Here is a 26,385-nt window from a genome sequence, read left to right on the forward strand (position 1 = left end):
TAATGACTGCTAAAACCAGAAAATTAAAAAAAAAGCTCAAAACTACAGTATCATTAATAATATTTACCATCTGTGTCTCGACAGATGGAGTAATCTGCACCGCATATTGTTGAGCAAGGTTATCTTGTAGGTCGAATTTTTAGAAATTTGTGTTTTTAGAAACATGAATGTGTTTTTCAACTATTTTTTTTTACTCACGGAACAGAACACCAGAATTTCCCAGTGTAACTTTGACTTTCTGTTGTTGTTAATGTTTCGCTGTTAAGAACTAACATCACATGCTAATAATTAATCTATTTCTATTTACACATCACTGTCTTGAATGCAAAATAGCACTGCACACGATGCTTGTCTCTTTCTCATCTCCTCTATTTTCTTTTCCTCAATTTATAACCTTAATTTGATGATACAGTGAGAATCAACACAACATTTTTTCATTTTTAATGTTTACTTCGGGAATAGTGATATTGTGCCATCTGCCTTCTATAACCAGATGAACAGGTGGCAGTTTTTTTTTCTGCAGCATTGTTCGCATGAATCACCGCCCTCATATGTAAATTATCATTGGCAGGTGGCAGGAAATGTACAAAAAATACACAAACAGTGTAACGTTACGTCTGACCTCAGTAATCTATGTTTATGAATTTTACAAAACTTGACTCTGATATTAGTCGTGCCCTGCATGATCCCCAGCGAGTCTGATTTTCTCTAATTCTTCTCCAGAATTTTAAAAGAAGAGTGGTTTGATACATATTTTAGGACCCCTGTGCCTTGCTTTGTAAATAACCACCAGTGTCTCTATTCTTGCTTTTTCTGTCCTCCTTCACCTTCTTTTAATCTTCCGCCACCTCTCCTCCTGTTCCCCCCACCCCCCACCCCCACGCACATTCTCCTCTTTATCAGTCAGTGCTACTGCTCAGTATCTCCCTCTTGAGCTATATCTCACCCTTCTCTCTCCCTCCGCTCAGTCAATCTCAATCCAGTCTTGCATCAGTTCATTTCTCTCTGGAGCTGAGCGGGTGGGGGGGGTTGAGAGACTACCAGAGGCCGACGAGCGCTGTTGTACCAATCAGTGCCTTCTGCCAGACTCGGTTCATAAAGATAAAGGGCTTCTTTCTCCCCTTTGCTTCTCTATCTCTCCCTTCCACCATCCCTCAGTTGAAATCTGCTCCCTATTTGTCCCAGCGGTGTTAGTCTGACTGATTGTGAAAGGAGGGATTCTCTTTGGCTCCCGTGGGAGCCACGGGTCATGACTTGAAAGAGCTGAGGCCACAAATTAGTGCGCGGAGTTGCATCTCCAGCTTGTTGAAGGTCCCAAAGCCTTCCAATAAAGCAGCAGAGTTCACTGCCACACGCTCCACAGTATGATCTGAAGATATAAAGCCACCTTTGGCCCTCAAGAGTCTCCTCTCTCATTTATTTCTCTCAGAATTTATAAGCAAACAGAAGTAAAACATGGGCTGAGGTTGAATTTGAAGGGATAGCTCCGATTTTTTGAAGCTGGTTTGTATGAAGCACTTATCCATAATCAGTGTATTACCAACAGTAGATGGCACCTGGCACACTCACAGTTTGGAGAAGCACTTGGGGCATCAGTGCAGGAAGCTAAGCAATGAACTGCTGAGGATAGGTTCAGCAACAAAAGGCCCATCTAATAAAATCAACATTAGATGAAGTGTATGCTACATTTAGAATATTTTCACTGTCTTACCTTGCCATCAGACAGACCTTTTCCACAGGAAACAACTCCCTCCAAACTAACCAGATTCCACTGGCAAAATCTGTAATTTTGCTTTGCAAAACATGGGAGCTACTGGTCTACTGCTGCCTCCAACAGTTATTATTGTGTGACTTTGGCGTTTTAAAATTTTAGATTCACCAAAGTCACAAAATAACACAAACAAACTAACAGATCGAGGCAGTGACAGACCAGTAGCTCCTGTGTTCTGCGAGCTAAAATGAGTGATTTTGCGAATGGAGTCTGGTTGATATGGAGAGTGTGATATTTGGCTCACATAACAGCAGCTTCCCATTGGAAAAGGCTATCTGATGTCAAGGTAAGACAGTGAAAATATTCTTAATTACGTCTACACTGATTTTTTTTAAGTGGTTAAAATACATTTATAAAATGCACAGCAGTACATTTCTTATCTTCCTACACATGTACTCCTGCTGTTTCTCCAAACTGGCTAAGTGCCATCTACTGTAGGAAATACACTGACTATGAATAAGTACTTCAAACAACCCCACTTTGAAAATCTGAACTATCCCTTTAAATCCAACCTCAATACATGTGGTGCTCCATGTTTTACTTCCGTTTGCTTATAAATTCTGTGAAAGAAGTAAATGGCAGCAGACTGTGGAAGGCCAAAAGTGGCTTTATATGTTAATGAAAGGGGTGGACGGCCATCTATTGTAGGTAATCCACCGACTATAGATAAATCCTGCACACAACTTCACATCAAATAATCTAAACTATCCCTTTAATGACCTTTGGCCCCAAATCCAGGCAACTACAGACGCATGTGTTGAGTAAGCACATGTAACAGGTTTTAGCTGCAAGATAACATTTGTAACAAATCCCCTAAAGCCTGTAAATATTTATCTCAGCCAACAATGACAGCGATCAATACTTCATTCAGCTCAAGTGTTACCAATAAAAGCAGGCAGCGCGATAGGCTGATCGATACACCGGATCTTTTTTCTCCCAAGGAGAGCTCAGCCAATCCTCCGCTCATTAGAAATGAAATGACATGTCCCCTCATGCTGGAGTATCCATCGGCCGCTACCTCATTGTGCTGTCCACTTTATTGACGAGCGCCCGGCGCCATCTCAAAATGAAAAGGACTAATTGTTCGCTGTTCCAATCTTCAAATTTTATTGAGACATCAAGCAGCGAAGTGGCTCAAGGTTGAGTTTGGTCCATGCATTCATTTAACCCGCTCAAGGAGACCTATGAAACTCTCTTTGTGTGCTGTTGTAAAGCTTCACAGGAGATGTCAGACCTTGGTTAGGAATGTTTTTTTTACCACTTACCTGTAGTAGTATTCACACACGAACATAGGTCTGGGTTTATTCATCAGGTATCTCTGAAAACTGCAACACTGGGCCTTAAGCAGGAACATACACTTGAATTTCTATTAAAAATTCTCTTAATTTTTTGAGACAAAATAAGACAAGTCAACTCCAGATGCACCAAACGTTCTTAACCATCCGAATGTGTTCTGAATAATGAATCCCACTCGATCATAAACTGGAGGCCTGTGGACAAGTGTTTGTTTTTAGAATAGGTAACACCCTTAATACACTATAAGGGCCGTGTGCAAACACTCTGGCACATGGCCAAACGTTACAGAAACAGCTGTAAAAAAAAAAACAGCTGTACAGCTGTAAAAAGAAGAACATTGGCAGTAGTGAAAACCACATATTGTGATGCTGTAAATGATGTGTCAACAGAGAGACACAGTGAGTGAAGGAGTTAAATTCTTCTCTTTTATACCAACTGATCAATGCTTAAAGGAAAAGATTTATATTTATTTTTTAAGTTTAATGTTTCTTTGAAATATTTAACAGTATTTATGAATGTATTTACTTGTATTTTTGACTTGTCTGATAACCTTTTATTACATTATGTCAGTTTATAGGCTCCATAGAAGTGTTTTGCCCAAGCAACAGTCTAAAACCCCTAAAATATTGGACATAAAATGCTAAAAAAAAAAAAAATAGATTAAAAAACAAAATAGATAAAGCCGTAACATTTATGAAGCAGGATATAGATGTGGGAAAACTTTTATATTCTAACACCTTTAACTGTTTGGTTAAAAGCAGTCAACATATGTGAAACACTTAATGTTTTTTAAATTTGTTATACATATTTAACATTTTTTGAACATGTGTTTGTTTGCATTGAACAGGCAATTAGTGGACTGTGAAAAGATGATTTTTCTTATCTCAGTCACAGTGGACTTGTCCACTCATAAAACTGTCTCATACCAACGAAAAGAGCAAAAATAAGAAAGCATTGTGTGGATACACATAAAAACAAGAGAACATTTGTTTGTATTTTGCTTCCTGCATGAGGCCCAGTGTTCTTAATGTGTTCGCCTAAAACATCCCCCGCAGGCCCTCCATGTGTTACATTTAAACAAGGCACCACCATTCATATGACATCAAAGATAATGACCAGCAAGTGCTCATGTGAAAGTTAATGACACGCTAACCTCCAGCTACTGTAAACTCTTCCATATGTCGGTGGAAGTCTGACAAATCCATTACATTTTACAGTTCACTAGTATCTGATAGTCAAATAGCGCTGTCCCTCCTTTTATCACTCCCTTTTCTTTCTCTCTCTTTACGTCCGTCACGGCAGTGGGCTGGAAAATCACCCTCTCTGATGTTTGTCTTCTTTGCAGATTAAAAGTCAGATCCCTCTGGCTGTCCCTTTCTCTTTTCTTTCTCCCCCTTCGTCTTATCGTCCAAACCTCGCCCATTTGCCTCTACTTTATGGCGGCCGTCACATCTGAATCGATGTGTGCTGCCCATGAAAGTACTGTAAAAACGAGGGCGGGGGACAGAGGGGGAACGTGAGCGGGGCGGGCGCTCGCATCACCATGTCTACTGTCCTTTTCATGCAGTTTTAACCAGGCTGTGTCAGTCACCGGTCTGGCAGCATTAAAGAGACAATTACGGCTATCTTTCACGATAATCATACAAGTGCTCTTCCCGTTCTCCCTGGCGTTGCTCAGGCAGGGGCAGCCATGATTGATTTGGGCAATTTGTTCTGCTGATTACGAGCGGCGTGGAAGCCCAGCATCAGCGCCTCGCGTGCTCCTCCGTTCTTCACCTCACACACACAAATCGCCTCCACTTTCAGCTTTATTTCAAACCTCGCTCCTCTCTGGCAGCGGTATGAAGAAAGCGTATAGAGAGTTGATAAATGTTGGACAACATAACCCCCAAGGTCAGACAGGGAGGCTTTCTCTTTGCTGAAGGAGGCACTTTTGAGAGTGCTTGTGGGCCGTTTCCTCTTTAGCCTGTGTGTACGTGTTGTTTTTCCTCCATGTATTTGTGTGTCTGTCTAACTTGTTGTCTTTTTACTCAGCCCTCCATGCCTCGGCCAGCTTTTGGGACGAGTCTCGGTCTGGTAAAACTGGCCCATTTTTCCACCTTCCCTAGTTCTTTGTTCCTCCCTTCCTTCTCTCATATATCCCACAGTCCACCTCTTCCACCACCACCGCAACCTCCACCACCACTACGCCGCCCTTTAACAGCCAAGCTCCAGCCCCTTGTTAAACTCCCACGCAATCAGCCACAAACTCACTAACCTCCCCTTGTCAAACGCACACAAACACACAATCCATCACTAACCCAAAACTGGCACGACCCCAGAACGAACACTGTGTGAAGGCAGCGGGAACTGAGTGATAGAAGACGGTTTGAGCTGTGGTGTATTTCATCATCACATCTTCTTCTTCTCTCCCTCCAGCCACCATGAGGTTCAGTGGCTTCCTGCACTTGGACCAGGTGGAGGGCCAGGAGATTTTCTACACCCCCGAGATGGAGGACCCCAAGTCTGAGTTGTTTGGAGAGACGGCCCGCAGCATAGAGAGCGCTGTAAGTTCCAAGTGGAGGAGCAAGTAGTGCTTAAAACACAGTTGAAGTAGCAATAATGATATTTCTTGGCCAAGTTCATATTAAAAATGAATATAAAAGAGACAGTTAACCCCAAAATAAAAGATATTTTTCCTCTGCCCTGTAGTGCTGTTTACTCATCTAGATTGCAGAGTTTGTAGAGCTGTAGAGACATCTGCCTTCTCTCCAATAAAATGGGACTAAAATGATACTCAGCAGCACTCAAAGCACCAAAAAAATTACATTTTCTTTCCAAAAATCATGACTTGGTTACTCAAAATAATCCACAAACCTTGCAGTTTCATGTACTTTCTAAAAGATAAAAGTAGTTCTGCTAGATTTTGTGGCAGAAGGAAAGTAGTTCCTACATGGAACTGCTCATAACAAGGTGTAAAAAGCACTGCTTTAGTACCATCTGCTTCCATTACTGTACATTGGAGAGAGGGCAGACATCTCTATGGCATCTCCAAAACTCAGGAACTCAATACAAAACTATCTAGATGGATAAATAGCACCATAGGTAAGAGGAACATATGTATTTTTTATTTTTGAAATTTCATTTGTTTTCTTACAAATGAAAAGTGGAGTAACATGATGTCACTTATGATGTGATACAAGTAAGGGATAATATACAGTGAGCAGGTCAATATGAAAAATAAACCCCAACAGGGTGATGCAGGATCTTGCAGGGTCTTAAATCACATTGAAGGTGAATCACTATCCCTTTTATTACACAACTGATTGATTTTAAAATGATTTTATTGCTTCTGCCAAGTCATCCAGAGTCTATGATCTCAGAACTACATCTATAGTAATGGTCTGTTTTTCATAGCAGCGGTGTGCTATTTAGAAATAATAGACTGTAGAATGTCGTAATTAACCAATCAGAGCAGAATATTTAACAAAGTCATGTAGGAAAATGACTCTAATGTTTTACATCTATGATAATTATAATATACAATTATCCTCGCAAAAAATGTCGCTCAGTGACCAGCAAGGTACAAGGTATTATGATACTTGACCTTTATAAAATGCTTTATAATGCTGTACTGTTCTAATTATTGTTATAAAGCATTGTGAATATGTATGAGTGCTTATAACTATAATTATACAGTGCTACAATTTCCATTAAATGTTGTCTTTACAGCTTTTTCTGCCCAAAATAGCTCCATAGACCTTTTCAGAGCAGCCATTTTGACATGAAACAGCAGAGTAAACACAGATCTAACCAGTGATACTAATAAAGGTTCTGTTCCATTCAGGTCAAGCAGAGTCAGGGATGCTGGAAACGCTCTACCAGCTCAAAATGCAGACAATTAGGTGCACTGAGCTGGTGGAGTTCAAAATGATTGAATTCACAAACTCAAAAAACAAAGGCTTAAGTAGGTTAGGCAGGAAAAAGCTCAAAATTATCCAAAGACAAACAAATCCAAAGGAATAGGCAAAAATCCAAAGACTAAGTAAGACAAGCAGAAAAAGCACAAAAGTCCAAACAGGGAAAACACTGGGGATAAGGCAAGGACGCTTGACTAAATACAAAGATGAACTGGCAACAAAAGGGGGAAAACACAAAAGGCTAAGTACACTGGGAGCTAATCAGGCACAGGTGAAACAAATCAGTAATTAGAAAGTGTGGGAAAAAGACAAAGACAAGTAAACAAAGACCCGTGGGGGAAGAATAAACCAGGCAATAACTGAACAGACACACAAAGCATAACAAAATGCAGCCGGACCTTAATTAGTATCATTGCTAACGCCTGTGTTTACCCTGCTATTTCATATTATTATGGCTGCCAGGAAAAAAGGTTTGTTGTTGCTGCTTTAAAGCTGCTGACTCCAGTCAGACCTCAGTGGCCAGGAAGTTACACGGTGTCACTTTGAATTTAGCGTTTCCCTTATGTCAAGGCTAGAAAAGCTTCTCAAACAACATTCAAAACGTCTCGAGACAATAAAAGTCTCACCTGAGAGCCAGACTAATCAAATTCTCAGAGCTGCTTCAGGCAGGCTCAGGGAGGCTTCATTGCAGGTTTTAACAGACTCGACACCCCCTGAAGCTGCTCAGTAATATTCTGCCGCAGTGGACTGGAGTGATTTCTCTGGTCAGACATCAGATAGAAAAATAACAATGATAAAAAAAAAAAAAAAACAACATTCTCTGGCTGCAGTCACAGAAGAACATATATCATATCAAAAAGGAATAGCCTGGCTGATATTTGATTTTTAATAAAAGGGCAATATTGGCAAAATGTTTCATCATGTGACCCCTTGGAAAGGAATGTACTGACTGAATATCCGTTTTTTTTTTTTTTTTAGATAGATCAGAGCAAATGAGGTTCCTCACAGGCTGGTTATTTTTCACAAATATTATTGGGGCAGTACATTCGCTCATTTGCAACAATTGCACTTCCAAAAATGATTACTGCAGTCCAAATAGAGAGTTGGAGCCATATGCGGTATATTAGATAGGTTGAAATCCTATTAAATATACAGTCTATGGCTGAAGTGAGTTGTTTCTCCCCTCCCCCTTCTTCCCGAGACTTGAGGAACCTCAGGCAGGCTGTAGGAACACAAGACGTTCCCAGCATTGTCATTCGGTCGGAATAGAATTTTCAAAGAAGGATGTCGTGGCTGAAGCATGTTCTGTTTCAACTTAATTTTTCCTTAATCTCTGATATCATATCATGGTCATTTTATGAATTATTATTATAGTAAATATATTGCAGATTGCTCCTTTAACGTCAAAATAAGACTTTTGAAGATTTCCCTCACATATTGTTGACTAATTAAGAATTTTCACAGAATTTGGCTGATGCTTTTAATTTCAAGCAGTGCACAAAAGCTTTAGGGCTGAGTTTGCGTAGACATTACATGAGGCTTCCAGAAACTCTTCAAGTTTAATAAGAGAACTATTTTAAAAACTAACAGCTCTCTGCAGGCCTGTGCAAAGACTAATTTGTCGATCGCTTGCCAAACACTTTGCAGCACCAGAGAGCTGCATCTCATGTGAGATTAATTAAGATTTTTGAGATATTTGAAAAATCTACTCCTCATTCTCGAGTCTCATAAGTTTGGATGGTCGTGATGCCAGTTGCTGTGAGCGAGCCAAAGCTCGGGCGGGAACGGAGCCTGAGCAGTAATCACAGTTTGGCCCGGGTGGCTCACCCTGGTTGAATTTCTGCACTGTCCCTTTTCTCTGTTGAGATCAGACCTTTGAACAAATGTCTGTGTTGTCAAGCCAGGGCCTCGCTTCTCTGATGAAATGGGGACGCGTGTGTGTGTCTGTATACACAGTACACATCTACCAGCTGTTGAATCGGTGTCACCAGCCCCCACTGGGACCTAATCTACTACCTCACAGCGATTTGTGTGTGTGTGTGTGTGTGTGCTCGTTAGCACTCTTAGCGTGTGTTTCTCTGAGGCCTGGTGTGCCACTTGACAGCAACCACCCCCTCTTCATCTTCCTGCACACACACTGAGCACACACACATACACACACAGAATGTACATACATATACAGTATACACATAAAAGAATCAAGCCCCAGGACATTTCTTTTGCAGCACAGCAACCTGTTACAATTAGTGAATAAATTAGGATGTGTGAGAAAGAAAAGAGGCGAACGCAACATCATTTCTAGGTCAGTGTGACTACCACCATTTCCGTCCCAAAGCCAGCTTCAGAGGATTTTGTTTTTGACCTGTCTACTTTACTGTCAAACCTCGTCCCACAAATTAGAGGGGGGATCATCTGAATCCTCAGGCTGAACTGAGTGTAGAGAATCATCAGTGTCAAGCGACAGAATCGGCAGCGTTTTTGGATTGGAGCTCATCTTGCTTGTAGCTGAAAACACCATGATATACAGTGTGTTAGTTTTTGCCAAAACCTCATTGTCCGCTGTTGTTCCGAATATGGCAGTATTCAGAATTTGATACAGGTCATGGAAACAGTATATTCTGTTTAAATATTCCTAATTAGGCATCACTCTGAATGTAGCATTTTCTAATTAAAACGTGGGATATACCCATATTATTCCAGTTTATATACATTTAAACAGCATATTTAGAATATGAGTTTTCTAAGACTTGCCCCCTTGTCACTCTGTGCTCCAATGGCAGTGGAGCAGTCTTGGTATTTCAGTCAAGTTTTGGCATTCCTGTTTCTTGAACTTATGCTATATGCTATGTAATATGCTATGTGCCAGGCTTGATTATGTTGAAAAGAAAACCACATTTTGAAGATGGTTAAAGATGTTGCTGGGGGTCAACATGCATTCACAACTTAAGTTACTACTAATTTAGCAAAACACTAGATGACCAGCTAGTAAATCTATCAATCACAGTAGCTAGTTAACTAGCATTTTATTAGAGGGACAGCATCTAGTACATCCAGTACATCCAGTACATCCAGTACATCCAGTACATCCAGTAAGTTGCTGTCTGTAACTTGTTTTTTGTGTAGGATTGTTTTTACTTTGTTGTTGTATTGATTGTCTTTGTTTGTTTGCCTGTTTTTTGTTTGTATTGTGTTCTGTTGTTTGATCTTACCGTGCTAAATATAACGTGCTATTAAAACGGTTGGCGTTATAAGCTTTAGCTTCAACCTACACCTCTTACAGACTGTAGAAGTTCTGTTAAATGATTTTGACTGCATTATTTATATATCTTCCATTTTTCTGAGATTTAAATTCTAGTTAGCTAGCGTTTGGTAATGTTAGCTATCTTACAATGTGTAGCATTTACAGGAAAAGGAAAAAGTACCAAGTTTACTGTTATTAGAGCACAGAGTGTAAAAGGGGCGGGATAAGAAAGGGTCAGTTGTGATTTTTACAGCAGTTTGCAGCACTCGGCTTATTGCCTATTTATGGTGAGCTCTTTGCACTGTAAACAAAACCAATTAGCCAGTGGTTTGGAGGGCTGGGGTAAAAATGCATTCAGAAAATAAAAGCCCAAATTTCTGATCAGAAACACACATTTTTTTAAACATGAAAGAATTGAACATTAGCCGGTTTCTGGATATGCACAAATAACACGATGTGAACCTTTTCAAAAAGGTGGCTGAATGAATGAAAGAGGGAGACTGTGTTTATTTCATTAATCAGAGTGTGCACCACTGCATGTACAAGATAATATTAGTGGAATATTCATTTTCATTGGCCATGTAGACAATGTGGTAACTCTGCTGCAGATAAGTGAATGAATATGGAAAAATAAACACTGAATGTGTCTCTGTAATGAAAAAACACATAATTGAGGAATTTTGTTTAAAAAAAAAACAAAACCCTAATTTTGTGGACAATGATTGGCTTTAGTAAAGTCACTCAGATGTAGATGGGGCTGCGGAGGACCGTTCAGTGGAAACAATGGAAGCAGCCACTCACAGGATGCTCCAGTAAAGTGGGTTAGTAGGCCCCTGTGATTTTTAACCAGCAGCTGAAATGCAGAGGATTTTGCTTTTGTTTCATGTCGCACATGTGCGAGAGTGTGTCTTGTCACCAACACGCTGACAGGAACATAATTATGAGGAAACACTGAGCACCACATGTCTAACTCTTTTAGGTTTCGCTGTGAAAATGGTCCAATTTTCAGATAAAATTTTGGGCCAGATTGTTTGGCTGAAGGCAAATTCAGTCTCACTGCTGTAAAACCACTGTTGGCTTTTTAAAAAAAAAAAATTCACATTTCAGTCAAACGTCCTCGTGGAGCTCTTCTGGCTGCTACAACTTGCACACACCGGGGGCGTCGGAAGCAAAACCAATCAGGAGTACATGTCAGTGTAGCACGGCATTTATCTTAGCTCCTCCCGAAAACTTGTCCCTATAATTAATGCCACGGCTGCAGCTAAATGTCAATTTGTGCACCCACACCCGATAGGTTTCTTCTCTGCACCCCAATTTGAAAGGCAGTCTTTCTTCCTTGGAGATAGAGTACAGTCTTGTGGAATTGGACTCGCTGCCTATGATAGCGTGGAGCTCATTACCAGCCTCATTTATCATCTCTTCTCTCGGCCCGCTCTCTCCTCCTCTCGCTCTCTCTATCGCTCTTTCCCTTCCTCAGCTCAACGAGTTGTTCAAGAAGTCGGAGGTGCACAAAGACTTCATGAGCGTCCGTGTCCGTAACCTGGCGCCCAGCAACTCCATCCTGGCCTTTGTGGAGGCCCACTTCAAACCAGGTGAGAGATCTTTAAAGACAGCAGAAGATGTGGAAAACAAAAAACTGAATAATGATTAAAGGCAGTAGAGAGAAATATGAGTTTTCTCTTTGTCTTTTAGCAAGCAAGATAGCTCTACTTGCTATATTTAAATGAAACTGGGATAAAAGTTAGGCCATTGGCCAAGGAAGACCTAATTATGTTTTTGTGCAGAATAAGCCAAAATCACCATCTTTAAAGCATTTTACATTTTCACTTGTAATGATTGGACTAGAGGATGGAGAGGCAACATATGTCCTCTCCTGGATTCAATCCATTCATGTCGAGTTTCCATAACTTTTTATTAGTCCTCCTACACATTTCACTTCATTAAGTTTAATCATTTTTGGATAACATTTTTAATAACTCCATACAGTTCTCTTAAAGGACCAGTGTGTAAGTTTGTGGGAATTACTCTTATTATTGGCAGAATATGGAAATGGAAATGCTCGGACAACTCTCATTTATATTTTCAACTTATTCTTTGTGTGATATAATTGTGATATAATATGATATGTGTTTTTTTGTGGGAATGCACCAGACAAAGGCCATATGGTCAGATTTAAATGTAGACAAAAAGCTAACTTATTTTAATTGTCAACAAACATTGGAAGAATAGCCAATCCATTTTGTCAAATTCAACAACCCTTACAATATGCAGTATGTTTTCAGTATGTTTTGTGTATAATCACCCGAAAATAAAAATTGTTGTGTTTTCGTTACACTGGCTGTGCATTTAGCCTTATAGGTTTCACAGCCGCCATACGTTCTCCATGTTTGGAAGAGGAGGGTGAGATGTTAGCATACTGCAAGCTCACTGCTAGATGGCACCAGATCTTACATGCAAATTTAAAGCAACTGTGCAGGAGTAACCAAACTGTACTTGCCGATAAACGCTTCTGCAGAGTCCAATGTCGTTTTGCCTGTACATTAGGCGGCACTAAAGCAACGAAGATTTTCCATGACTCAGTCGTCACACTTTACTTCAAGGTTTTGCACAATTCATCCTTGCACAAAACATGACCAGGCTCTAAGTGTTCTCCAAAAACTCATTATGATTTTCTATTGCTATGTGTATTACGATACAGATCCAGATGAAGGTTATGAATGTTTCTATTATTAAAATAACACATTTACTGGGTTGTGCATCCTTGGCAGAGGTGTGCAATCTTTGAGTGCTTTCTACTTATTTTTTATTTGGCTCATAATATTGTGAGGCACTCAATGTTTTTCTTCATTTGTATCTTTTTTTAATTTTCTCCTCAATGCCAACTTAATCTCTAGCATGCAGCAATTTGCCCCGTGTTAAAAATCCACAACATCATATGAAGGTCTTTACCTTGGCTCGAACGTTCTGATTAGTTCCTTTGTTATTCATCAGAGCCAGAAAGGTTCCTTAAATGACTGAGTCAGAGAAATTGTTGGCTTTTGCTCTGTTTCAGCGCTTCTATGGTTTCCTTTACAGTTTCATGGGGGAACTACTTTTCTTTTACCATAGAAAGAAAGTAGTTCCTACATGAAGCTGCTCACAACAAGGTCTGTGGATTGTTCAAATGTGAACTCAACAAAAGATAGAGTGTCTTGAATGCAATGTCATGGAGTACTACACTACCCACAATCCTAAAGCATAACAACAACGTCTCTGATTGCTGGAGCTCACTGTTACCATGGAAATCTTTGCCGCACCTGTGAACAGCTAGTTTTGTTAGCTGCCTGGCTAGTTAGGTAGTTAACACGAATCATACTAGCAATGTCGTTATGCTGCAGTGAAATAATTTATATACACACGTGAAAAACAGATTATGATGTATTACAACAGTCTGAACACTATAATAAATACAAAAGTTCAATTTAACAAGTGGCAAGGAATTATTGGATGAGTAGTTCCTTTGCTTTCTTCATAATTATGTACACAGCCTTATATCTTTGCCCTTTTTTAAACCATTTTCTAATCTTTTTTGTTTTTGGGGTGAACTGCTCTTTTGAACCCAGCAATAACACCTCCCTCCCCTCCACATATGCACACACACCCCAGGTGCTTTTTTCTATTTCTTTCTTTTATGACCATCGTTTAGCGTCCTTCACACCCTTCATATGGGGTGACGGGTGCCGTTAAGCGGCGCCCCTCCGCGGCCAGTAAAGAGAACATCTGCGGCAGACGTTATGAGAGCGATTCATCTGGAAAGAAGCCTGACAAGCGGCTGGGTGGAGGACAAGTGGTCTCCGGAGACCCTCCACCTGTCATACACAGGGCTTTCTGATATATCCATTGTAGCACTAAGTCCTGTATTTGCTTTGGAGTGCTCCTCGGAGGCCTCGCCCTGAGTGCTTGTACCTCTTGTTTATTGCAGATACGAGATTCACGGTGGAGGACATCGAAGGAGCCCTGCTCAAACAGCTGAAGGCCTCCAAAGACACCAGCATCGCCGTGAAGAAACCGGAGGTTGAGAATATTCGCTTCACCAATTATGGTAATGCAGTGTGGACTTAAGAGGAGTGTGCAGGGATTAATAAAATGAAAAGGGGTTTTAAGTTATTCATGAGGTGATTTATCAAAGGTTTTACAGGTCCTGAAGAGGAAATCTCATGACCGCAAGCTCAACACTCTTTAACGTCTCTTTTTCTTCTTCTATTCTCCATTGTTCTCGACAGGCCTCTCCTCCATCCCCTTCTTCACCACCACAACCACCACCACAGCGTCAGTCACCACAGCCGCTCCCACCACCACTACCACCAGGCTTCCACCAACGTCCCCCTACATCACCCGTCGCCCTCCAGGAACCACCCGAAGGCCATTCAACGGCAGACGTACCACAACATCAGCGCCGGTCACCACGCCGCTACCCACCACCCCGACACCACATGTCACCACGACGGCTCCGCCTCCGGTCACCACCATATTTCAGGGCAAGCTCCACCACAAGACCCAGAAGCCCTGCAGCTCCCACCCTTGCCTCCACGGCGGCACCTGTGAGGACGACGGCAACGACTTCAGCTGCAAGTGTCCTGCTGGGCGAGGAGGCACCGTGTGTGAGAAGGGTGAGTTTTGTTTTTGTTTTTTTTTTCTTTTTCTTCATACATTAGGAACTATTTCTTCTCTCATGTTTGTTATTACTCTTAAATTGAAAGTTTCAAAGTCTGAGCTCATTTCAGACTTATCTAAGAAACTGAGCTGGAGCAGACTTTCTCTATAATTTGCTTCTATTGCAATTAGCAATTTCAAAGAAAGCACCAAGGGCTGACGTTTACAGTGATTTTACAGCAACTAGGAGGGTTTTAGGCACTCCACTTTCCATTGTGCCAATCATGCCTTTTAGCTGTTGTATAATCAGTGCTAACCACATCCTCAAGTGCTTTAATATATTTCTAAAGTAGCAGAAACGCATGATTATAATAAAAGAAAATCAAATATTAAAGTAGTGTTTTATTATTGAAATTTTTATTTTAAGAAAAAAAAAATATTCCCTTTGTGAAGTAGTTTTTTTTTTAGTTTTGTCTCTTGTAGTTTTTTAAAGTGACTGCAAAGTGACACCTTGCATAGCAGAGTGAGTAATATTATGTGGTCACAGATATGGACAAGACTTTACAATAACACTACCCTTATGAATTACTTATGAATGGTTTATAATTAGGTTATCAATTAGGTTGTAAGCACTTTCTAAATCATTAATGAGCTGTTACAACACATTAGATTATCTGTACTGTTAAAGGCTCTTTCCCAATAAAACAATAACAAAAGTTAAACAACCACCATTGCTGAAGAATATCTATTTGACATGACTTTTCCAGAAATCATATTTATGGACGAGGTAAAATATTTCACTCCCTGATGTATGTGACATATCCCGTACTTTCACTGAAGTTCTAGCAACTAGTGTCTCGGAGCAAACACACCGTTACCTTTAATAAATTATGGATTTCTCTCTGTTTGAGCATTGTTGGAAACATTTGAGGTAATGTAAGTACACAACTTAACGAAATACATTGCAAGATTCAGCGTTTTTAGACATTTTAATGCAGAAATGTTACATCTTTAGGTCAGGTGAGTCAGAAATCTACTTGTCCAGTGTCAATTTTAACTTGCCCCTGTCCACGTTCTTTCTTAGAATTCTTTATTCTTTATTAGTAGCTATCAAATAACAACAAACAACTAAAGTTTACCGGGTCTTGGGTTGTGTTGTCTATAAAGTGGCAGAAAATACTGAAAATTGTCCCTCCCAGTTTCTTAAACTTCAGAGTGATGTCTTTAAATGTCTTTTGTCAGGTTCTGTTGGTCCAAAACCAGAAGATATTCAATTCAATGATAGGAAATGGAGAAAAGCAGGAAATCCTCATTGTTGGGCCCTGCATTAGTATTTAATTAATTAGTGAATAAGTAGTAGTAAGCAGTAGTTAGGAGCAGCTTGCCAAATAGTGAGCCCATGTGTGAAAACTTGTTTAGAATTGTTTATTATGATTAAAAAGTGTCAAGAACCTAATTATAAATGATTTTCTAAAGCGCTTGTAAGGGTAGTCTTCCTGTAAAGTGGATGTATTGGAGCATTAACAGCTTACGTAGCCTAGTCTTATGTAAGACAACAGCAATTAGTGTATCAGTCTTTAAAATTCTTTTAAAAATTTGAGAAGTTGTGGTGTGATTGAGTTGGACACAAACATCTCTACACTGTGTCTGCATTTCAAACTCATCTCAAGTGATTCAGACAGGTTCAACACCTCAGAAGTGAGCGACTGCTGAGCCGCTCACCAACGGCGGCGCAGAATCCAATCAGCACCGCGGAGAAAATCATAAATCAAGGAGAACTTCTTGAGAAGCGCAACTCTTTTGTTTCCTCCCTCTTACCCTACTTTGGGATTTTTGGGGGATGAGGAGCAACCTCACACAGCTGCATCTTAAGATAATTGACACTAATTGCTTTGATGGGGATTAGCTGGTGAGAATCAGTGTGTGTCTTTGAGTTAGAGTGGCTAAATGAAATCACGTGCGCACACACAAACTGCACGCCAGCCTCCCCCAGATCAATCAAGTCATTAGAAAAGAGGCAGCTCATCAGCTGCCATTCTCCTCTGAGAGACGGACAGAAAGACAGATGGATGGAGAGAAAAGGAGCCCGGGGGAGAAAATGGATGATAATAATCATAATTGTCGAGTGGCGGAAAAACAAAGGTTTCCTGAGCGTGTGTGTTTGTGCATGAGCGTGTGAATGTGTGTGACTCGAGGGTGGGTGAAAAGCTCAGCTCCTCCTCTTTCTCCACTGTCTCCTTTTCAGAGACTGGGAAGAACATCATTCCTAAAATAAACTGACAGAAAGGCTTATTTCTCTGTCATCAAGAGCCAGTGACACGCCACCTCCTCACCGCTCACACTTAATTATGCACATTAAACGCCTATTACGCCATGATAAAGCAAGTCATGTAGTAATGACAGGATTGGCTTGTTGTCTTCATTTCTCCACAGTCATCAAGTACTTCATCCCGTCATTTGGAGGCCAATCGTACTTGGCATTCCAAACCATGAGTGCCTATCACACAGTCCGCATCGCCATGGAGTTCAGAGCGTCCGAGATGACCGGCATCCTTCTCTACAATGGCCAAAATGGCAAGAGGGACTTCATCTCTCTGGCTCTGGTCAACGGCAAGGTGGAGCTCAGGTAAGAGTTAAGCAGTGGCAGGCTCAGGCTGTTTGAGGGGCATAAAAAAAATGAAAAGGGTACTGGAAGGGCACCCCAGAGGTCACTTTATCATATTTTCTGCACTGGAAGGGCACTTTGTCATATTTTATGTACCATTGGAGCATCAAAGAAGGCACTTTTGCATCATTTTTTTGAACATGGGAGATCACCCACCTCAGCCCTCCCTTGAGCCTACCAGTGGCATTAAGCGTGGCAGCGGCCTCATCAGCCGTTCATTCTGCTGCTTTTGTTTGATTACATTTGATGAAACCTAAATGATCCCTGCGGGGAGACAGGGTCATTGCTGCGGCAGCCGAGAGAGGATGTAGATAAGAATAAAACAAATAGAGAGCGCTGAAGATAATGAGGCAAATAATTACAGCGAGTAAACATGTTGCAAACACCACTGCCAGAAAATAAATAAAGACCCACAAGCTTCTTGACAGATTTGCAGGTTACGGATATGAAGGCATGCTTTCAGAAATGTGTTTAAACTTGCAAATAAGCTGTTCACATGATCATCTTTGCAGATGGTTGGAACATATGGGCAGAAATGTGTGCAGGAGGTCCAGATTAGGAATTTCATATGTAGTTTTTAATAACATATATATATAGATCTAACGTATATGTAAAAATATGTTTGTATTTACAGATGGACACAATGACATGCAGTCATACATAAATAAATAACAACTAAAACACACCACTATTCATGTTGGATTTAGTTTTGTTTAGATTGTTCATTAGTGAGTAGAGAAGCAATGGTAAAGTAAAAATAAAAATAATTTATTTCCTTTTATAGCCCAAAAATGGCAAAAAATAATGCAGCTACTTTAATCACTATGCAAATATGAATATTGTTGAAATACCAACAAGCCACTGCAAGATGCCGTTAAACTACTAGATTAATTTCATACAGTTGAATCTGAAAATGGTGATTAATGTCATGGTTGGTTGATGTGATGATATATCCTGTGAGACAACAGAAATTCAACAATCTGACATTTTACTATGCCAAGAGTTTGTTTATTTTTATTTTTAGTAATTACAGTATGTTCCCTAAAATCTCAACATCTTTGGTTGCATTGGGTGGCTAAAGGCAATGCTTATAGATCAATGCATAGAAATTCCCTTTGGCAATAACATTTCATTAGTGTATAATCACCTGAAAATAAAATCAGAATAAGCACCACCATATTTAACTGCCATGTTTCTGTAGGAGCTCAGGACTGACAAACCAAACACTGTCTCTAGATACGGCCTTTTGTGTGTTTTTTTTCCAGTCTTGCGGTCATCATAGCTTCTCCTACACACTTGGAAGGGGAGGGTGAGGTGACCAGTCGACAACCACACTGCTAGATCCTGCTCCTACACACTGAACCTTTAATATAAAATTTTATTGTTTATAGGACTGATTTTGAATCTGATGTGTCCTTTGTGTGTAATATGTATGGTTATATGAGTAACCATAAAATAAGATTCAATTAAATGGAGATACTTACAAGAGACACATTTTTTAAAACAGAGTATTCAAAATCAATGCTGGAAAGTCTGAGATATCCTGACTTTTAGTCCCCTATGTAGGTCTAACTCCAAAAACATTGGATGCCATGCCTCCCATGATGCACCTCTACAGTTACCTTTGTTAGACCCTGCCTGCATGATAAATAGCCACATCACTCCATGCTCTCAGATCGGTAGGCTCAAAGCCAGGCTGAGTAACACTTCTTGTGACTAGAAAAATGGTGTAGTGCCCCTTTACAATCTACAAGTAACAGGGTTTGAACAAAATGTTTTTGTAATTCTAGTATCACTTCTGGATTTGGATGGCTGACAGTAACCAAAAGCTTCATCCAGCCTGTTTAAATTGGACCGTTTTTTCTGCCAGAAACCTGCAGAAACACTGAGCATTCATCTATTCGCCCACAGTGGAACTGTATGCATAAAAAATGATTTGGGGTAAGGCAGCGTCTTCAGAAGAGACGTGAAACGACTAATTAGAGATTCTGCACCACCTCTGTTTTGGACCTATTTATTTCAAACACCATCCGTTTTTCTTATCTTTTGGGTCTTGTGTTTCAGCCTGACCCCTCGAAGCCCTTTCAGTTCTGCCCAACCCAGCCAGGTTAGATTTCTCTATTCAGAGTGAAATCAATAGGAAACTAAAGGAGATCATTAGTCACTCGCGCTTTCAAAAGGAGCTCTGCCTCAATTCCAGAAATACAGCGGTGAGATTACCACCCACAGCTCTGCAAATCCAAGACGTGGGGAGAAGAACTAATTATTTGTGGCAGATAATTGCTCTCAGGTTGTGCTAATACTACCATATGTGTGGGTGCACATACACCGCAGTGCTTTTCTGTGATGATATGGCCTTTTTCTCAACAAAACCTCATTAGATAAAATGTTTAATTAAAAACAGAATGTGAAAGACATTTTTGAAGTGAGTAACTGCCTCATTCCAGTCACATAGCTTGGAATCCCAAATGGGAAGTCTGGTACCTGCTTTCTGTCATCCTTCTCTGTCTTGTTGAGCAGTATGAGCACATTTCTTCCAGTCATTAGCCGCAGTAAATTAATATGAAGTGTGATACAGGTATAAAGTGATTGTCGGATAAAGTGGGCTTAATGAGTCTGACATGCTCTGTATCTCCTCTCAGGTTCAACACAGGTTCGGGGACAGGAATACTGGTCAGCAAAGTGCAAATCAGTCAGGGCCGCTGGCATCAGCTGGTGGTGACTCGCAACCGACGCCACGCCATGCTCAGCGTGGACAACGAGCCGCACATTGAGGGCGAGAGTCCACGTGGCACAGACGGCCTCAACCTCGACACCAACCTGTTCATTGGGGGAATGCCTGAGGACATGAAGTCAGAGTAAGACCATTTATCTACAGTTACACAATGTGATAACACTCAGGGCAGGAAGTCAATCAGACAGAAAGTCTCTTCATTTAAACCTTTCTGCTTTTGATTTTGAGGGTCTTACTACCAAATGGAATGGAAATTAGCTGTGGTTTCCTATTTGTGGTAATATAGCTGAATTCACATTTAACTAGAAGTGCATTCAGTGGAGTCCAGATCCATGTCAGGCAACAGATTGTGAAGCACCTACTGCAATGCCACCATGACTACCAGATGCAGCCAGCAGAATTTTGCAAAGTTCTGCCAATATTAACACGATCCCCACAGCAGTTGTTAAACACTTGCACATACTAACGGCCATTAAGAAGAGTGAAAAGTCAGCTGTCAAGGGTTGTGTTTTCCACGCCAGTTCTGTCTCCACCGACTAGTCACGTTGCAGTTTGCATCCGTGTCTGTCCAAACACATCTAAATGTAATGACCTGAAAACATAATTCCTCCAGCCATAAAAACACAGAGGCATAAAAGATTTTTAAAAAGAAAGTTCTGTCAAGGTTTTTCAAAAATTCTAAATCACAGAGGTCCTTCATCATACAGTCATAAATGTGCACAAAAAAAAAAACATTAGGCTGATCAGGACAGAAGGATTCGAGACTAGCTAAGGACAAGCTGCAGATCCAGTGATCACACATGCGTGCACATAATCACTCATGCGCACAAAGAAGCGACTGTATGATAATTAGAAATGTGAACTAGGGATGCACTGATACCGATACCAGCATTGGGTATCGGTCAGATACGGATACGGTCCTTACGTACTCATACTCATAAAAGTACTCCGATACCCCACACCCAATAACCCCATCGGTTTGCTGATGCTTACCCTCTTTTATTGGTCGCATCGTCATTATCAGCAAGAGACTCCCAGTCCTCAACATCGTCCACTAATGACCGCAGCGACTTTGGCGACTGTCAGTTAAATTCCATGCAAGTCCATGTAAAACTGAAACAACCTCCCAGAGTGCACCTGTAGACCACAGCCAGCCGCTGCTCAATAAGTCCTGGCGGGCATAATCTATTTGAATGCCTGAGGTAAATAATCCAAAGACGAAGAAAAAACACTGCTGCCACCAGTCTGTTACCCTCTTTTCTTGGTGATATGGTGCTACAACTTCTCTTTGTGTACTTTTCTTTATTCTCCTGTTAATCTTCACCAAAACAGTCTGACAGCACGGTACACACAACTTCACTCTTCGGGGTTCACAGCAGGGCAAACAAAACATGTGCACACGTGGCACCACACTCTTACCTGTCCCCCCTAAACAATGGCAGGTAGGAACTAATTAGCTCTTAGACAAGAGGGACATGAAGAAGAAACTTAAATACTACACACACACCACTAAATGTTAAATTAAAATACTAGTTGCAAGTGCAACAAACAAGTGCAAGTTATGTAAATGATAATGAAATAATATTCATATATAACACCATTTGTAACAGCAAACTTAATTCTGCAAGTCCATAATAATGCTGTCTAATTATTAAGCTGAGCAATTTACTGTGTACATGATATATTTCAGTATAAAAAGAAACACAAATTTAGTAAAGTAACTTACTACAAATATTCCAAAAATGCTGTGTGTACAGTAACTATAGTTACACTAGCAGCAAGAAACAGGAACAGAAACTTGTTACATTTAGAAGCTGAGGAACATCTGATGAAAATAAAACTGTAATGGCATTATTAAGTACTCGTATCCCTACTCAGTATTGGCAAGTACCCTAATGTAAGTACTTGTACTTGGTCTGAAAAAAAAAATGGTATCAGTGCATCCCTAATGTGAAACATGTAAATTCTGACACATGCAGTCTCAAGAATGTCTTGAGTGCTTGTTAATTTGTGACTGAAGAAGTTTCGGGAGACCTTGATGTTTTACACAGAAGCATTTATTGGAGCGTGTTTGAGGAGAATAGAGGAGCAGTGCAAATCATTCACTGCCACTGCCACACAGTTCTGAAGATGTCCTCCTGTCGAGGAGTGTTTAACCTCGCTATTGTAAACTATGCTTGTCTTGAGTTAACGTTTGCATTTCATTTTGCAAACTTAAATTAAAGCAAAAAGCAAACAAAACATGTTTTTCAACACATTGATCTCTTATGATACAGCCACTTGCAGTGGAATGATTTTATCATCATCTTTTCAGTATTTAAGAGATTTGAGAGTCATGTTTATTTTCATAGCTCTGTAATTAAGTAGCTGATGAGACTTAGAGAACAGTAAGGATTTGAAGTCAATCAACAGCTAAAAAGAAACTGAATAACACTAATTATTATTCTTCAGACTCATCCCTTATTTCAAATATGTTTAGGCATTGCTGCATTAAATGTTTCAGTAATATCACACAGTGTATAGTAGTAGTTCACTGCAGCACTGGCACACTAGTGTGACCTGAAGCAAGTCCAAGTGTGCCATGGAATTCTGTGACAACCATACGCAATTATTATTGTATACAACTATAAAAATGAATGCTTTACTATATCAGCTTTTTGTAAGAACTCATTTTCACTGGATGGTGGGAATTCTGACGAGTGTGACACATCACAGGTCCTGATTGATTGATGGCTTATGTTTTTCCTACACACACTTCAGGAATTCTGCCTCTGATTGGCCGATATTCATTGCCTCTGTTGTTAGTTTGGTTATAGAGGCTAGTTTTGTATGGATAAGAACACAGGTTTGCCCTTTGGTTGCGCCTTGGGCACAAAAAGTTTGGACACCACTAGTATACAGGACAGAGCATCATTTTTACTCTAAGCTCTGTGTTATTAAGTGAGCTCTGTAGTATAATAATTGTAACTGCAGGCTCTGTCAAACTCTGTGTTGAAAAAAGACATAATATTCTTTCCCTTTTTTTCCTCAGTGTGAGGGAAAGGACAGCGGTGGCCACAGGTCTGGTGGGCTGCATCCGCATGCTGGACGTCAATAATCGCAAGCTCAACCTGCAGGAGAATGGCGAAGACACTCTGTATGGCAGCGGTGTGGGTGAATGTGGTAACAACCCATGCCAGCCCAATCCCTGCAAAAATGGCGCTGCATGCCAAGTCAAGGAGGCAGAGATGTTCCACTGCAAGTGCAGCAAAGGATTCTGGGGTAAGACGCAGTGCAGCAGTCCAGTAGTGCTCCTAATGGTCACACTCGGATTTCTGGATTGTCATAGACAGGTTTATTCCTGTATATGTCCAGGGGAGTATAAATAGAAAATATGTAAATTCATACAGTATGTGAAATTTCCAGACTTTTCTAACACCTTGTCAAAATTGTGTTTATATCTCTGCTTTGCCTTCTCTTTTGGGATTCACAGTGGTCATGACTTACTCACAAATCCTAAGTAAGCTTGACAGCCTAATTTGACAGTGTAACTCATGCCCCCAGCGGGAGCGCTGGAAGCCATTTTGTAAACACCAACACCATCAAATCTCTGTGTCCAACACAGAAATGAGAGATTAAACGTTGACACGATGCCGAAAACATGAAAACTTCCACCAAACGCTCAGTGAATGGCCTTTGGCCTGTGTCTTCTTCCGTATCCATCCGTCCTCTTTTTCTCTTTCTTCAGCAGATGCCAACTAACAAGCAACTCAGAAAGGATATAGTAAAGAGCAGACACCATCAGGGCCTAGCCAAGCGTGCCCCTTGCTGGTTGTACTGCAGCCTGCTGCAGAAAGTTTCACACTAGAACTAAATTAATTGTCAGAGTTAACTTTTATGCTTGAATAGTAAAGCATTTTACACTCACATGGGGGCAGCTCAGTGGTTAGAGGAAACCACCTTTCAGACAAGCGTTAAGAGCCATTTTCCTTGAATTTAAAATGTGGATCAATAAAGCACCACATTACATTCTTATTGGCTTTCATATGAGGAGCTTTTATGTTTTGTTGTTATTGAGATGCCTGAGAAGAAGCAAAGATAACCCTCCATTCTTAAGAAGCATTGCTGTGATCAAACTTGTGTTGGCAACGTGGTGTAAAATGAATCGTGATAATGAGAATTGGACCGTCGCCTGCAGACCGACACGCAAGTTAATTTTATCATCATGTCAATTTAGAAAGTGGCCAAGATTGCCGCCCTCGAAGGGAGGGACAGATCACAGAGAGAGAGAATAAATGGGTGGAGAGAGTTGCAGTTAGGGGGAGAGGAGGACATGTCAGGACAGTCTGATGAACGAGGGAGGTAAGAGAGTATTAGAGTTAAAAAAGATGGGAGAGGAGGCAGAGATATGAGAAAAGAGCTGTGGTAGGGAAGAAGTGAGAGTGGAGGATAAAAGCTAGGTTCCAAAAGCATGAGTGAGGAAAAACGAGGGAGCCCTGTGAGCTCAGCGGGGATGGGGTTCATTAAAGCGCTCTCCTCACCACAGGCTCTGACTGCTAAAGTAATGACGGGTGAATTCAGATGGGCTATGGCAGAGGGCAAAACCATCATCCACCAGACGCTCCCGAGCCTTTTCCACAGTCGGCGTTGGCCCAGAAACATGGCCGCGTGGCGGGGAGGCTCTCCACTGTTTAATCTGGACGTGTAATATTTCCAAATCCTATTAGAAAATGACCTCTATTACAGAGGAAATCCTCATACCCCGCTTCTCTCCCCTTTTTTTCTGTCCTCTCAAATGAAATAAAAGAGAATGTGGTTGAAATCGTTGGTGGTTTTCTCATTGTGGATTTGTACTGCACTTGTGTTTCTCTAGGTCCAACTTGCGCTGACGTCCATGATCCATGCGAGCCCAACAGGTGCCATCCATCCTCCCAGTGCCAGGTGCTGCCCGAGGGAGGCTACAAATGCGAGTGTCCCATGGGACGCGAAGGGAGGCACTGCGAGAAAGGTAATCTGACTAAACGCCAGTGTTGGAACGAGTACTGAAAATCTGTACTCTAGTAGAAGTACTGTTACTGTGTTTATTAATTATTAGTATTTCATTCTTTATCAATATCAAGCATTCAATCAAAGGTTTTTGGTTCTCCAGGTCAACAGTCTGAATTACTCCAAACACCTTCTCTGTTCTGCTCAGTGGTCACAGTCACCTCTCTAAACTCGAACCCACTGTGGTTCTTGTTTTTTCATCAGTATGTCATGGTTTTCATTGGCTCATTTGTCATCAGATAGCCTGATTGGCTACAAAAACAAAGACGGAGTAGTGATGCGTAATGTACCAAACACATTACCCACACGTAGATACCTTCTCCCACACCTCTACCGGTCCCTACAGGCTGTATTATACTTGTAATTATGTCGAGCAGCGCAAGCTTTACATTTTCTTTACTGTGTGTAAGAGGCTGCTCTCAATTATTTTTAAACATCTCCATGTGCACAGCTATGTCACTTCAGTACATACTGTTTATATTTAAGTAGAAAGAAAGCTGTACTTATAAATTTGACAAGACGGAGGAAAACTCCCTAGAGGAAATAGGATTAGATGATAAAAGAAGTTGCGCTGCTGTGTCTTGTGTGTAAATGCACACACAGCTTCTCTCTTACTGGGAAGAAACACTCACACCACAGTCCCTGTTGGCTTTGTTACCTTTTAAATGATGCTGATCATGAGCTTTCCAGCTGATTTCTTTATTGTATGTTCTACTGATGTACGAGTGTTTTCTTTGATGATTTATTTTCATGATTAGAGAGGCTGCTTATCCATACATGCAGTAATATCACTGCAGCAACTATTGGGATATTTAAGCAGAAAATCTAAAAACTATGGTAATAAACTTGACAGGACAGAGGAAACTCTCCAGAGGAAACGGTCAAAGAAGTTGCAGTGCTGTGCCTTGTGCATACATGCATATACAGCATCTCTTTTACTATGGAAGCACTTCACCCAATACCACCTGGGAACCATTGGCTATTCAGAATGTTAATTTTTGTGAAGTTATGTTTTTGTGAAGTTAAATTACAGAATTAAAAAAGAACCTAACCAAAAATGACTTAATTAGAGTAATTTGAATAGTTGTAATTCATTTCTTCACCCCTGCTAAACACTGTATA

At 40.7% G+C, this 26,385-nt stretch overlaps 1 protein-coding gene across 11 annotated transcripts in view; it reads left to right on the forward strand.

Moving 5' to 3' along the window:
- agrn (agrin) overlaps positions 1–26,385 on the forward strand; it is a 348,754-nt gene that overhangs the window by 289,549 nt on the left and 32,820 nt on the right. For all 11 annotated transcript variants that reach the window (XM_084721694.1, XM_084721698.1, XM_084721695.1 and 8 more), the window contains 8 exons: positions 5,486–5,613; positions 11,685–11,799; positions 14,169–14,288; positions 14,470–14,856; positions 17,273–17,465; positions 20,147–20,362; positions 23,270–23,499; positions 25,091–25,225. In XM_084721694.1, coding sequence (XP_084577820.1) covers positions 5,486–5,613; positions 11,685–11,799; positions 14,169–14,288; positions 14,470–14,856; positions 17,273–17,465; positions 20,147–20,362; positions 23,270–23,499; positions 25,091–25,225 — 1,524 coding nt within the window. The remainder of the gene's footprint in view (positions 1–5,485; positions 5,614–11,684; positions 11,800–14,168; positions 14,289–14,469; positions 14,857–17,272; positions 17,466–20,146; positions 20,363–23,269; positions 23,500–25,090; positions 25,226–26,385) is intronic.

Source organism: Lutjanus erythropterus, chromosome 6 (assembly GCF_056507025.1).
Source record: "Lutjanus erythropterus isolate fLutEry1 chromosome 6, fLutEry1.hap2, whole genome shotgun sequence".
In the NCBI taxonomy this organism is placed as follows: domain Eukaryota; kingdom Metazoa; phylum Chordata; class Actinopteri; order Lutjaniformes; family Lutjanidae; genus Lutjanus; species Lutjanus erythropterus.